Source organism: Antennarius striatus, chromosome 11 (genome assembly GCF_040054535.1).
Source record: "Antennarius striatus isolate MH-2024 chromosome 11, ASM4005453v1, whole genome shotgun sequence".
NCBI lineage: Eukaryota > Metazoa > Chordata > Actinopteri > Lophiiformes > Antennariidae > Antennarius > Antennarius striatus.
The window spans coordinates 9,018,177-9,033,414 of NC_090786.1; the positions used below are offsets into that span (position 1 = coordinate 9,018,177).

General features: G+C 38.4%; 1 protein-coding gene across 1 annotated transcript; it reads left to right on the top strand.

Annotated features, from left to right (window-relative positions):
• The first annotated feature begins 4,315 nt into the window (after positions 1-4,315).
• LOC137603892 (G-protein coupled receptor 26-like) lies at positions 4,316-8,177 on the top strand. Its single transcript, XM_068327731.1, has 3 exons — positions 4,316-5,220; positions 5,991-6,104; positions 6,648-8,177. Exons 1-3 carry the CDS (start codon positions 4,550-4,552, stop codon positions 6,919-6,921), a joined length of 1,059 nt encoding a protein of 352 aa, XP_068183832.1. The 5' UTR covers positions 4,316-4,549; the 3' UTR covers positions 6,922-8,177.
• The last annotated feature ends 7,061 nt before the right edge of the window (positions 8,178-15,238 follow it).

Here is a 15,238-nt window from a genome sequence, read left to right on the forward strand (position 1 = left end):
GACATGGCCTATTAAAAGTACAAATACAGCAATGCCAAACTCTGCAGCTCATCATTTTCTATTGCTCAAACAATTTACACAAATTGTCTCCCGTGTGGCAGGTAACAAATTAAATTAATGTTTTTTGTTAGTTTGTTTTTTCATTACTCAAACACCTACTAACACATTTTGATGACATTTTTTGCAGAAGTCAAGTATGGCTCAAATGAACGATTAATTAAATTTTGGTGCTGGTCTATATCATCGTGAAGATTCAGAATTTTCTTTAACATTACAGGATAAGTGAAATTATAGTATTTTTGCCCGTAATATCTGCTCTGATCAACTTTAAAAATGTCATATCCATCAACACACATCAAAATATGATCCAGATCCAAGGTACAGTACCTTCTGGGTCAAGTGACCTTGAATGATTAAGACAAAGCACTCACAGGCAATTCACAGCTGTGAGATAACAAATAATAATAATGCTAAATACTTGTACTAAAATCATGACTATAGCTGAAATGTTCTTCAAAAGCTACTGAACTTGTGAAGAAAACTTTCAATAGTGGATTACTATCAAACTGATAATATCACAAATGTGATAACACATTCTAGGGGTAAGTTTTCATGGCTGATGAGTCGTAGTATGAGGTTTGGTTGTCGAGGGAGTATTGCTTTTGGTGCAGTTGCATAATGTAGAAACTCTTGTCTAATTAAACAGTAAAATGACATAAATCTGGCATTATATATAACATTTGAGTACAAGACCATACTGACAACTTGACCTGAAGCAGCTGTGCAAAATGTTAGACAAAACAAAACAGATAGGAGTTTGTTCTCTGTCTCTACATATAGCAAGTTAACCTACAGACCTCTATGGTCAACAAAGTTTGGTTGTTGATTTAGCCTCGAGGCAGGGCAGCTGTTCATTTTACTGCTAATGGAGCGCCACTGACATTACTTTAATGAGACAGCACTAATGAGTGCTGACAGCTCAGATCAGACAGCACACCTCCACAGATATTCACCTTCTCGATGCTCAGCAGGCAGAACATGCAAGGAGAGTAGAGACTGCCCTCCTTAGGTCAAAACAGCACATAACACCAAAAGGATCTCAGGTGCTCCCACAAATACATTCCCCCTGTCATTTCCTGTGTTACTTCCTGTTAATAGTTGGACTTGTAAAACCGGAAAATAAAAAAAATTGCATACACAAAATAACAACTAAATAAGCATAAACAGAAAGTCATTAGAAAATGGTATCATACGTAATATGTTCTCCTAAAACTTCCTCAAATTAAATAAGGTTTTAATCATTTTAAATCTTACTTGCAACAGCAAACTGATATCATGTGACTAATTTCAATCAATGAACCAAGCTTCCTGTCCACTAGAGGGTAGTGTGGAGTTACGCAAGGATCGCCGTACACTATCTGATGAAAATTACATTTAATACAGGAAGATTCCAACATTTGAATGAAATAAATAATTCCTATGTGTTGCCTGAATTGTTCTGTGACTCTATGAAGAATAGCTCAAAGACAGTTTGGAATGATCGGTAGCTGTTGCCCAACCCATCAGCCGGACAATGTGGTTCAAGCATGGAGACGTTTGAGTAGACGCGATTCCTTTTACGTCCACAGAGAGGCGCAGTTACTTCCTCTAATCCCCATGTCCTGAGAGAAAAAAAAAAACGAGACGCATTCTCTAAACCCGTAATATTAGTCATCTAAATTGAACTTTAAGATGATTAATATTATCCCCAAGAAATTAACAAATAACCCCAGGAGATTAAAAAATAAGAAACATATGGGGCATCAGCCGGACTAGCAGACTAGTCTTTGCTGAAGTGAGATGACTGTCCCAGCACCAACAAACTGTGTCAAAAGAGAACCTCTGAAATTGAGCAAGAGCTTCTCAGAGCTCTTTCGTTCAGCTATGGGTATCTCTTGTCAGAACTAACCTTCATTTCTACCGTGTGGTGTTTTGTGTCTCATGCTCATGATGATGATGATCCTAGTTTGGCTCTTGTGCAGCAATTAGATAAGATTTCTGTCCTTGTAGAAGTACGTTGTTGAACTTTGGTGAAACACAAACACATATTTGTTCCAGTTTCTGTCCCAGTTAATAAATGCTTGAATAACAGATAAGCATGTGCCTTGTGTGTTGTGGTCCTGGTATGTTGTGTGTACTATCACAATGACTAATTAAGACCTTTAAAAGTTCAGCCAACAGCCAAACCAAAGCCTTTGGACATACGGTAAAATCAAATTAATATGATGCCCAATGATACCCAGAAAATGAGAAACGCATACAGTGATTATCAATGTAGAACATTGATGCTGTCAGTAGAATGAAAATGCAGGTCAGTATTTACACATTATCAATACATATTGACTCTTTACAGCCAAACATTATATTTGATTCACTCATCCTTTCAGGATTTTGAGACTTCTACATCATAAATTTGATGTTTTCTTTCTTGAAAAACCTGATGTACATTATCAGACACATACATCTGCATTTTCCATGTGAAAAAAAAAACTGGATTCACCCATAATTATACAAGCGAAAACTCATGTATAGATTTTTTTGTATTTTTGTTTTTGTTTGGAACATTTATCAGAGTTTCCATTAGACCTCATTTTCTGAAATATTTTTTAGCAATTATTTAATGGTTTGGGCTCTAAATGGTTAATTATACAGTTCTGCTGCAGTGGTGTTAATTTTTATTACATACATGATGTTAAATATATATTTTAACTCAAAGCATGCAAGCTAATTAATTCCTTCCTGTGATGCTTGATTTTACCATCTGTTCCCTCGACGTTTAGTAAAGGCTAAATAGAAAACAGCTCTATGGTATTAATTTCAAAAACATCAGATCAGCTACAGCTGTCAATTTTTTATAACTGATCATTTATAGGATGGCTGTGTATCTGAATAACTAACCACTGACAGACAAGTTTTTCTTTCTGTTGCACGCTGATGGTAGAGGTATGTTCTATAATTAAATGGTATTACCTTTAAGCTGTTTGATTTTGCTCTTGAAAATAGGATGAGGAAAATATTTTTCCGGAAATTATTCAGCGGGATCACTGGTGTTGTGCCCGGAGTGTCCCCCGCCTCACGCCCTATGACGGCTGGGATAGGCTCCAGCTCCCCATGACCCGCTACGGCGGATACAGCAGCGGTACATGAAAATGAATGAATGAATGAATGAATGAATGAATGAATGAATGAATGAATGAATGAATGAATGAATATTCAGCGGGATGTCTAAAAGACTATGTTACTAATCTTCTTCAACAAATTCAGGTGCTGCATGGTGGTCAGTGGTAGATGACTCTGTTCTGATTCAATCGACAGTAGAGCCTAAAGATATATAGAACGTTTACAGATAATGTAAAGATAATGTAATATATTATACTATATATTATGATTGGTAGTATTTATTGGATAAAAATAATACTAATAGTATGTTGTAATAGATACACGGTATTACTATAGTACATATTAGATTGCATATATTCAATATATAGAAAGCACATACTAGTACATACTTAATTGATACTAGCAAGTACACAGTTGATAATAACTAACCAAAATTATGTGATGGATGGATGGATGGATGGATGGATGGATGGATGGATGGATGGATGGATGGATGGATGGATGGATGGATGGATGGATGGATGGATAGATAGATAGATAGATAGATAGATAGATAGATAGATAGATAGATAGATAGATAGATAGATAGATAGATAGATAGATAGATAGATAGATAGATAGATGGTGTGTCATAACGTTCACACACACACACACACACGCACACACACACGCGCACACACACACACACACACACACAGCAGAGCTGCTCTCCATCTCTAGGACCATGTAAGGCTTTGACAACTACACTCATGAGACTTCCGCATATCTACATGATAATTGTATATCTACACTGACGAGATACATTTAGGCATTATTTCGAATTTTTAAAAAGATCAGGAGCAGAATTGCCGTCGTGACTTTACAACAGTCTTACCATCACGCAGTCGTGCTTCTATTTTTACACCGAAAACTCATTTTGAACGCAGCAGGGTGTTTTAGCCCGGCAGGAAAAGAAAAAAAAAAAGTATGAATAGATGCAGAAACAAACAACTTGGACTACTTTGATATAATTTAAAAAACTCATTTTGGGAATGCGTAATTGCGCGCCCCTGATTGCTGAGACCAGTGGCGTGTTTTTTTGTTTGTTTGTGTGTTTGTTTGTGTGTTTGTTTACCAGTTGGCGTGTTCAGGGTGCTTGAAAATTCCCGCAGCGTCTCATGAAAACAATCCTCCAGCTTTTCACCAATTAAACATAAAAAAGACCTTTTGGACATAACCATCAGGTGTGTTCATCCCCTCATCTTGGACGCCATTAAAAGGGATCGAAAACAATTTGCTCCAAGGCAGTGTCAGCAACATAGAGTACTGCAATGGGACTGCAACTCACGATAACAGCGCGCAACGGGACAATGGATGGACGTTTGACAAGTCTGGACATTTGAGACGAATCATGGACGCTGTGGATTTTGTTGCCTTCGTGTTGGTTTTGGGGATTATAATCGTGTCACTGCTGTTCAATGTTGTAGTGCTGATCTGCTTTCTGTACAACCCAGAGATCCGCAAACAGGTAGCCGGTCTTTTTACCCTCAACCTGACGTTTTGCAACCTGTTGCTAAGCGTGTCCAACATGCCTCCAACTCTCATCGGGCTCATCATCCCTGGTCACCTGGGAGGCAGCGGATTCTGTCAGATTGTGGGTTTCCTTGACACTTTTCTAACCGCAAACTCCATGCTCAGCATGGCAGCGCTTAGCATCGACACATGGGTGGCGGTGGTGTTCCCACTCAGTTACCGATCGAGGATGCGGCGCAGGGACGCGGTGATCGCTGTGGGATACACGTGGACACTGTCACTGTGCTTCTCCGCGGTGGCCACCTGCCGCTCCTGGGTCGGGTACCACCACCTTTACGCGTCGTGCACTCTCTGCAATGTCAGGGCGAAGGGAGCCGGGACGCAGTTTGTCGTTTTTACCCTGACTTTTCACTGTCTCACTTTCCTCATCACGCTGATCGTGCTGTGTGTAACCTATCTGAAAGTGCTTAAAGTTGCCAGGTTTCACTGCAAACGCATCGACGTGATCACGATGCAAACGTTGGTGCTGCTTGTGGACATTCATCCCAGGTAAACACTCAAAAAGGATCTGATCCATTTGTCCTTTAGATGCATTTGTCTGTTGCTAAAACGATTATATGAACTCCTTTTTCACGTTGTCCAGTATGTATTTATAATGTGTGTGAGACTGTCGTGTAGCAACACATGCCACATGATGATGGGTTCTCTCTTGTTTGCCTTGGAAATTGTGCTGAATCGATTATTTGACTCAGTTTAGTCGTCAAAATTTTAAGTAATTTTAAATTATAGTAAATAAACGCTTGAGAATTGCTTTTTATCTTAAATAAAAATTATTATTCTTGTATTAGAAAGTTTGTTTGACAAAATAAGCACATTGAGAGTCTCATTAAATCCTAGCACTTTCAATGCACATTTTCCACTTTGCATTCACCGACTAATCAATTGGTTATAAAAGCAGCTGTAGAATGCATCGATAGTTAAATGGTCAAAAGTTGACGTTTTCATTTAAAGTTAACAGAATTAGCAAACACTTTAATTTAAGGTGGACCGCTAATGGTAATTGTTAACCATAACCATTTTAAGTATTGTGTCTCAGTAATTTGGATTTCCATTATTTCTTGTCTTTCCTGGTATGTTTAAATAATTAATATGTGCAGGTTGAACTATCTCCACTGTAACCCTGAGGAACAGCAGCACACATTTCTCTGCATGCTTTCGTCACCTCCATGTCACATCTTCTCTCTGTGGACTGCATCATTAGGTCTCTGTGTCTGTGATCATGCTCCTGGGTAGATAACAGTGTATGTGTGCTTTGGCAGTGTGCGTCAGAAATGCTCAGATGAGCAGAAGCAGAGGAGGCTGAGGGCCACCAAAAAGATCAGCACATTCATCGGCACATTTGTGGTGTGCTTCACCCCTTATGTCATTACAAGGTGAGCCGAATTTTATAATCATGCTCATGAGAATAATTATTGTACCATAGTATACTTGTTGTACTGTTAATCTTTTCATTACAGCACATCTTATTAGTTCTTGCACACTTTTCTAACCCTTGTTCCTGCTCCTCCATCACTGAAACACAATGAGAGGAAGAGTGTCAGAGACGGAAGCTGCAAATGAGAATCGGATCATATCACTGACTCTCATTAGTATTATTGCCAGTATTAGTGGTGGCAACCTGTCAGAAGCAGTAAGGATTCTTTTTATGGAAAAATAAAGCACTTGATGAGCAGTGAGGCGGCAGGGAGCAAACTAATGATGAAGATTAATAACAAAACAATTAATGCATTATTGATGCATTAATTGTTAATGTATTATTGGTTTACAGCAAAAAATCCAGAAGCAAGATAAATGACATCATTTTACATAGATATGGCATTTCCGTAAAAAGTATGAAAAGTATTGCCAAAACTTGGAATTTTCACTGTGGGTGATTATGTGGCTTTTTTGTCTTCTTTTTGCTCAATTTGACACAGAATTGTAGAGGTCCTCTGCCTTGGGCCCATAAGCCCTCACTGGGGGGTACTGTCCAAATGTCTGGCCTACAGCAAGGCAGCAAGTGACCCCTTTGTCTACTCACTGCTGCGTCATCGGTACAGGAAGACCTGCAGCCTTCTGGTTAACCAAGTGTTCAAGAGGAGTCCCTTCAACCCCTCAGTTGGTACAGAGAAAGATTCAGGGAGGAGCAACACTAACTCCAACACAGCTGACAGCATCCTACCACCAAACAACAAGCCAGTCGGCCAGTGAAGGACATCACTTTCAGAAATCATTAGGCAGTTTTACGTGCCCGTGGATGTATGATGGACCTACATCAACCCCTGTCTGGTGATGTGTCATCAGAAAGAACAACCTAATTATATGAGTATTTTAATTTTTCATATTGTCAAGAAATCATATGAAAAATCCAAAAATTAAGCTTGTGTGCTTCTTTATCCCACCCAGCCTGACTGTGGCACACAGCCATCAGCTCATTAGTCCCTCCTGAGGACATAAAAATAGAGAAATAACAGTTTGGGAGCTGCACTTTATTCCTGCCAAGGAGTTTGTGTTTTCACGGGTTTATTTATCTGTTTGTTTGTCTTTTAGAAGAATCACATAAAAACTACAGGAGATTTTCATGAAATACGTTGGGATGGTTAGGCATATGGCAAAGATGAACCCATTAAATTTGTGATAAATTATAAAGGGCCATTTTCATCTCACTTTCATCCAAACATTGTAAATATCCATAAAGTTAGAAGCAAAAATTGTTTTATTGTCATTTCCTATCAGCCGCCCGCAACACATTCCTTTCTTGGCAGAGCTAAAAATAGAACATCCCCATCCTAATCTTTTAAATGAAAATAACATAAACCACTTTTGTTATCAGTGTGAGTAGCTATTAATGGCATTTCAACACATGTGTAACAGAACTTGTTTCCATAGAGTGGCATTTTCAATTAGATGATTTTCGTGGCATGCTGTTGAGTTCACTTCAAATATTCTCTGTAACACAATGGTGACTATTGTCGACTGTGATTAAATGCATAAATTGTGATCCACCTCCCACATTTACAGAATATGAGTCATCTATCACTCCTATCGGCTACTGTATGAATATATGATATTAACTTAGATATAAGTTAATATCCTTTAATGATGTTAAAGGTCTAGATCAACAGGATGTTAAATTCTGAGGTGAACAGCTGAATTTCATGTTTCAAAACCAAGCATGATCTGTGACCTCAATGATAAATCCTGGCTTTTTCAAAAAGTACACATGTTCAAGCTGTCATTTTTGGGGATGAGTTTAGCAGTGCGTCTCTGTTCACAACATTGTATTTTTACATTGGGATAAACAAGGTGAAACATTATCAGCATGTGGTAGCAGTTATTTATTGATGTGTAATAAACATTCCAGTTCATGCTATAAGAGCAGCTATGTGAGGTCAGCCTTGTAAAATGATTACTGTGTGAGTATGAAGCCTATAAAGCAGTACATTTATTTATTTTTGTGTCTTATTTTGCTACGTACACTTGTGATTATATTGCAATAAATGCTGTGCATTTTGGTAGAATAAGAGTGTACCACGTTTCTTCTTGCTGTAGTACAACTCTTAAGTGTTGCACGCTCACGTTCTTACTTGAAAACTTCTTTACAAAAGACAAGACTGTTGAATCTTGAAACCTTTATTCCCCCACACTGATTAGGCCTATTAGAAAATCTTTTAAGATGCGTTCCACCCACCACTGCTGCTGCTGGTGTGGCAGCAGTATAAAGACATAAGGCTTTTCTAATTGTAGAGCCTCATGAGAGAGTGGAAAAATGAGAATTGAAGCAATAACAAGAGGGTAATGTAGGCACGACTTCACAATGCCGTCAGAAGACAAAACATCTGAACTATGGTAGAAACCTTCATCGACAATCCCGCTCATCCTCATTAGGAAATATATTTTTAGAATCTATGATGAACCTTGGATATTTTCCTTTTTTCCTTTTTATTATAACCCCAAATTATATTTACTATGTCATTCTCTCCTGCCTACATGTCTTGATGGCTCACAAAGTTGCATCTGTCTAGCATTTAAAAGCATATACTGTACTGTAATTTTTTTTAATAGAACACCAACCCTTAGTGGGAAATATTTAGAGTTTAGGCGGATCCTCAATCTGTAGTTGTGCACATGGTTAATCTTCCTTAGTGGAGTGGGTGAGAAGTTGACACAAATCTTCCATACATGAGATGCTGCCTGTAGGCCTTGTTAGTAAACCAAAGTGTGTAGAAAGCTCTAAAAAGCAGAGGAGGAACTTCAGGAAAGACGAGTCCACTGGCAACCCCCCCAGCATCATCGAGTTCTACATGAAGTGGTTTGCAAAAATTACTTAAATTGTTTCCCATACACTTTGTTTTAAATTTGTTTTTACATTAATAATGAAACTGCTGGAGCTATAACAATTTCTAATGTCAAATACAAATTGCCACGACAAACAGAAAGCATGTTAAATGTGTAAACAGGAAACTGAGTTAAGGTCAAATCACAAAGTTTAGAAAAAGAAAAATCCTGATCGTGGCATGGGTTAAATAAGGCATTTTTATTCTGAACAAGCGAAACATGTTTATCCATATATTGATATTTATTACTTTGAACCATTTTGTATAATGATGATATTAATAGTATTATTAATGATATAATAATACAATAAAGTTTTGTGGCAGTTACAAATTAGCCCCACTGAATCAAAAGTATGTGACAAACAGGAGCAGGAAGTTTATTTGTGCTCTGGTGAAATTTTGTGCAATTGTGTTTGAGTGCACAGAGAAGTTGTAAGGTGGCGAAACAAAACGCCACACCACCAGCTGAGTTGATGTAATGTCTTTTGCGTGGTGTAAAGTAGGCTTCATCCTGTGACCAAGGAGCAATCATCCCCCCTCCCATACTTACCTGTTTTCCCAGTGCTTAGATAAGTTAGGTTAGTGATCATTTCTACATCAGACCAGTGATCGGCAAATTGCAAAAATAGCTCATGACATCGCTTCACCATCACAGAGCACACACGGGGTAATGAGTGTACTTTTTACCAACGCTTCGTAAAAGAAAGCAGCTGTGAAATTAAGTGAACCCAATCCGAGTAACCGAAGACGCCCATCCACAGTGACTACCAGTCATCAGAGCCAGCCGAGACTGACTGAAATTGATTGACACTGAACGGCTGAAGTAATGAGTCATCCACCACACTCTGAGAATGATTGATTGGTTTCATTTCTTTATTATGTCAGCAAACAATGGATTCCGCTTTGATCAACCTCAAATCCCTCTGAGCTAAATCTAAAAATAATAATAATAATAATAAAATAATAATAATAATAATAATAATGGTAATAGTAATAGAAGTAGTAGTAGACATGCTTTCCCATCACATATTACTGTTTAGCTCTTGGTCAGAATGTCAGACTAAAAGGCTGGAAGTATAACAAGGATTTCCGTGGGAATGTTGGAGCAGAATGTTATGGTATTCCCAGTGCGCTCAATCAAACAGCATGCAAAGCTCTGAGAACAAAAAGAACAGCTATTTCTGCTCAGGAATGCTGTATTTCTTGTTCCTGCAGTCTCGTGAAGTTTAGCAGCAGGGTTAGAAGAAGTGCACTAAATAGAACTGAAATTCTTAAAATCTACGGCAAAAAAACCCCACATTAATAGTTTGAGGGCTTTGATTTTAAATCTGAATTTAAACATTTGGTGGCTGACACTGTCACTGATGGCTTTGCAAACTCAATTGTCTCAATTCAGCGTGTGTGTGTGTGTGTGTGTGTGTGTGTGTGTGTGTGTGTGTGTGTGTGTGTGTGTGTGTGCGTGCGTGCGTGCGTGCGTGCGAGCGTGTGTGTGTGTATCCAACAGGTCATCAGATGGATTGATGGTGGAACATCAATATCAAAAGTCAATCAACAATCTCATTAAATTCATCCTCTGACGATCATGAAAAATACATATCGATTTCCAGAATCCTCCCTTATCAATCAGGAAACTGAATAAGGGTACATAAGGGCCACCAGAGCCTCATCACCTTACCTTAGCCTCTCCTTATCCCCATCTTTTTTATCAATGAACACACCCGCTCTGAACCGTGTCCTCTGACAGTGATAAGCAACAGCCACAAACTAACCATCGATTGTAAATTTAGCTCATATATATCATCATACAGAGTATAAAATGGACAGAATGTAATGATTCCTAACTTCCAGTGGGTCCTTATGTGATTCGACTGAGAAAATGATGGATATTTGTCTATAGTCAATAAAGCAGACTGCATCTTTGTGATAGTCACTCCGGCGATTATTATCAGCAAATCTTTCTCGTTGTTTTCTGTCACTTTTCATTTTAGATATGATGTTTTCATGTTGTAAATACAGCCCAACCCGTAGTTCCTGAGATGCTTTAGATGATGTGTCAATAGTTGGGGGGCGGTATTCTTTGAGAACAAAATTTTCAGAGCAATACAAAATATGGATGACAGTGGGACGCTGGCAAACAAATCACACTCAAGAGAACTGAGATCGGATATTGTTGATGTGGGATTAAAAATGAATATCCTAAAAAAATCTATCTCTTTTAATTTTAGCCGTGCCTGCTGTGATGACAGCTGCACTACTGACGTTAAATGAGAGTATGATGTACACAGCTTCAGTCAACTGGGTGAATCATCTCCAACCATCTGTTTAAATGATGAGAGGATACAATTACGGATGAAGTCTTGGCAAGCAGGAGATTAGCTGTGCAGTTGAGAAACTTTGTATTTGTTTCATGCAATTAAAGCTGAAAGATTGATAGAAAGGAAGAACGTTGAAGAATCACTTTCCCTTTTGTAAAATTGATTGTAATTAGCGTGGCTTACTTTGTATTTTGTATTGATGGTAGTGAAATGAGGGGTCGTGCAGGGAATCAGTGCTACAATTAAACAATGAAATTAGTGATTGCATGGCTTACGTGGTTTCTGGTGACATCAAGAGCTGACAAAAGTTTGATAGAAAAATTAGGTATCATAAAACAGCTCCTGAACTGTTAGGCCTGTGTTACCCAAGAAAAAAAAATCCTAAAACAGATCAAAGTCACATCTTAAGAAAGTACACAAAATGATTTAAACAAGGTGATAGCAAGCCAAGAGCAACAAAAGGTTATTTCTTTTTGAGCGTCATGTCTTCAGCATTCTGTGTATGTTTACCAGCGCTGCCCAGTCTTCAAGGCACATATTCAGACAGCAGCCTCTTGCTTCATTGATGCATATCCCAGCTTGCTATAATCATCTTACCTGACTTGGACAGGATCATTTATTTGTGTGGGGCAATAATTATAGTGTTTACGGCTATAACGGCACATCTATGATGTCATTATTATCCTCCCCTTTTACTGTCACCTCAAGGAAGCACATTGTTGCCTCACATTACCTTGCATCACTTGCTGTAAACTTTAGTAAACCTGAGGCAATAAGCTGATGATATGAAATGTGTCTGAAAGGTGATTTCACCGTTTTCATTACCCGGCTGACAGCTGCAGCAACTGTGTGCGATAAAGGTGCCAAAAAGATGCATCCTGACATGAGGTGCCATTACAAGTCCCATCAGACAATAATTGAGCCCATCAGAACTGTCACTAGAGGACATATTTTTAAAAGTAACTTAGAGCTCAGAGAACGTTAGGAAAGGCAAAGAGGGAGTGAAGACATTGCTGTGGGTTATGAACAACCTAAAATGTGCTTTCATGCCCTGGGAAAAAAAAAACACAGAAGCCCAATGTAGGGAATGAAGTGTGACATCAAAATGCAATAGAATGTGACTATAACTCAGTGACTGTAAAGCGTTTTTGATCCAGGACAGTTCAAGTCAATACATATCCTCAGTCTGCAAGTGAAATAAATAGAGACATCTATTATTAGGGACTTAAAAAACTCAGCTGCAGGGATTGGGAATATATCAAAAGGACAGAACAAAACTGATTCACACAACCATTCTTTCAGCCGGCTGTGGCTTAGGGAAAATCCATGAAGTCATTTCATGAGGAGAGTCTTCAGCATGAAAAGAGACAATGGGGCTGCTCTCTGAACAATTGTGGATGGACTTGAATAAGCCACTCTGTTGGAGTCAAATAAACCAGCCAGCAATCATTCATTCATCTCCTTGAAAATGAGATGATCATAATCGTTTTGTCTTCTTATCCGAGTCCGGGTCAAGAGTTAGGCTGTATCCCAGCTGACTACAGGGGAAAGGCAAATGTACACACTGGACAAGTCATCAGTTCATCCCAGAGCACCAGTAAGCTCATGTCTGATAAAAAAATTAATTACTTTCATGTAAAGACACTTGAAAACAACAACCGTGTGAGGGACAGAGCAGGAAGCGCAGGGAATCACAAGTGTATTTTGAAATAGGGGATTTTTTTTACCAAACAAAATCCAACATTTTGGTTGCAAGTGCCAAGAGAAAAAATTCTGAGCCCATAAAAAACAACAAGAAGGAAACTTAGATGTTCATCATAAAAACATATTTTACAAATTTAATTAATTTCAAACATCTTGTTTGTAGCTTTGAAAAGACAGTTTGCGCCCAAAAAGATGCATTACCAACTACCACTAAAACTAACAAATAACAAAAAGGGGCACTAGATGGCCAGATGATGAAATAAACATCTAAAGGTATCATTTATGAACTGTAAAAAATGCATAAAATAAACTACAGAAGCAACCCCCCCCCCTCTCTGAGGCAGCAGGCCTCTGCATCAGCTTTTCCTTTAGGACCACCGCCCATGTTTTTATCCTCTTCCAGACTAGGTAGATCACCTCCTGCATATGATCTGGCATGAGTTTCAGCCTTTCACTGTTCAGTGAGGATACAATTGCAGCTATGAGAAATAAACCCATTATGACTAATGTTCCCATCAGCCTTAGCAAAGTTTACTCACAGTAGTGAGCTAGAGAGTGCTCATAGCGTACATATGGGAGTAGATGAGTCAGTCTTGGTTCCAAAAACAGTGTAGACCACAGTATGGGTTGTGTACCAGTTCACTTCCTGGTCACTTCTGAGGTGCCCCTGAGCAAGGCACCAAACCCAACAAAGTACTCCCAGGATGCTACATGGCAGCCCTTATAAATGTGAGACATTGTCCATATGTTTAAAGTGTAAAAAGCTACTTCCTCATAGTTATTCTTCTTCTTCATCATCATCATCATCATCATCATCATCAAAATTAAGAAAGAAAAGTGACAAGAAAATAAAAAGCCAAGCAATGCTCCAACTGTTTTGCTCCTTGCCTGCAACTGTTTCCTTCCCAGGACACATATCACTGTCAGTGTGAGAAAAGCTAAGCAACTGCACGGCACAACAGTAAGTTGAGTTGTGGGCCAAACAAATGGACTTTCACCCAGAGGACTGGAGTTTGCATCCTGTTTGCAATCAACCATTTCATATTGAGCACATGTTGCAAAAGCTTTGTTGCAGGAAAGCTACAGCAGCACTGAGTGTCAGGATGTGAAAACCTGGAATGATAACCTAATAAAAATGTGGTGATGCTGTCCCAAACTGACGAGACATGAATTTAATGATTAAAATACAGATTTACTATAATGATGTATATTAATGTATATTTTATGTAGCCAGAGTTGTTCATTCTTAAAAAATGTCACATATTGTATCGAAACAGAAAACTACATTTTTAACATAAAATGCTTGGTCTCTCTTCTTGAAGATGAGTTGGGAGAAAGCCTCTCCACAATCAATGTCCTATATCCCTCACAAAATCATCAGGCAGCTTATAGGCTTCTTCCTCCATTGAAATTCCTGGAGAGAGTAGTCATCAATATTCCATGACTAAGGCAATTAGCCAGGCCTGACTTCCTTTCTGTCTTCCACCTTGCGGCTCTTGTAGCTCTGTCTCCATTCATAAGACCAATCACATTGTACACATTGTAAATGCACATAGGACTAATCAGAGCGAAAAATGGGTTTTATTCTGTGTTAAATTAAACCCAAGTTGATAATGGAAGAAAGGAACAAGGTGTTATATCTGAATAGTACTAAATGCAACTTTGATTCAGGCAGTGGTTTAGGACTGTGATCGCCTGTGATGACTGAGTAAAGTTACAAAGTATATATCAGAAATTTAATTAAAACAAACTAACGTAATCACTTTTCATAGTATGTAGACACTTTTGCCCTCAAAGAGCTAGCACACTGCTTGTTCAGTTGGTATTGCAACCCGTCACCTTTTCTTGAAGTCACATGTATGGTCTCATTATACAGATGACTTAAGGAATGTCAGCCAAACTATTTCCATAAATGTTACTTTTAGGGGCTTCAGCTTCATAGCTTCATTTTGGACTATCCACAACTAAACCTGGAATTCTGGACCTTTTCTATAGTTTAAGAATATCTCGCTGTGGAACTCTGTAGAAGCCTCTGCTGAAAATAAAATCAGCACTGTGGCACCTCCTAGTGTCTTTTAATTTGTGACTTTTTCAAAACAAACGTATCCACTAATAGGATACAAAAGCACCATTAGAATTCCTCACCTTTAAAAAAAAAAATTCTAATCATCA

Bases quoted from the DNA above. Each gene is read 5' to 3' on its own strand.
- LOC137603892 (XM_068327731.1), top strand. From the start codon at position 4,550: ATGGACGCTGTGGATTTTGTTGCCTTCGTGTTGGTTTTGGGGATTATA. The intron at 5,221-5,990 runs GTAAACACTCAA...GTGCTTTGGCAG, and splicing joins CTTGTGGACATTCATCCCAG to TGTGCGTCAGAAATGCTCAG. The intron at 6,105-6,647 runs GTGAGCCGAATT...AATTTGACACAG, and splicing joins ACCCCTTATGTCATTACAAG to AATTGTAGAGGTCCTCTGCC.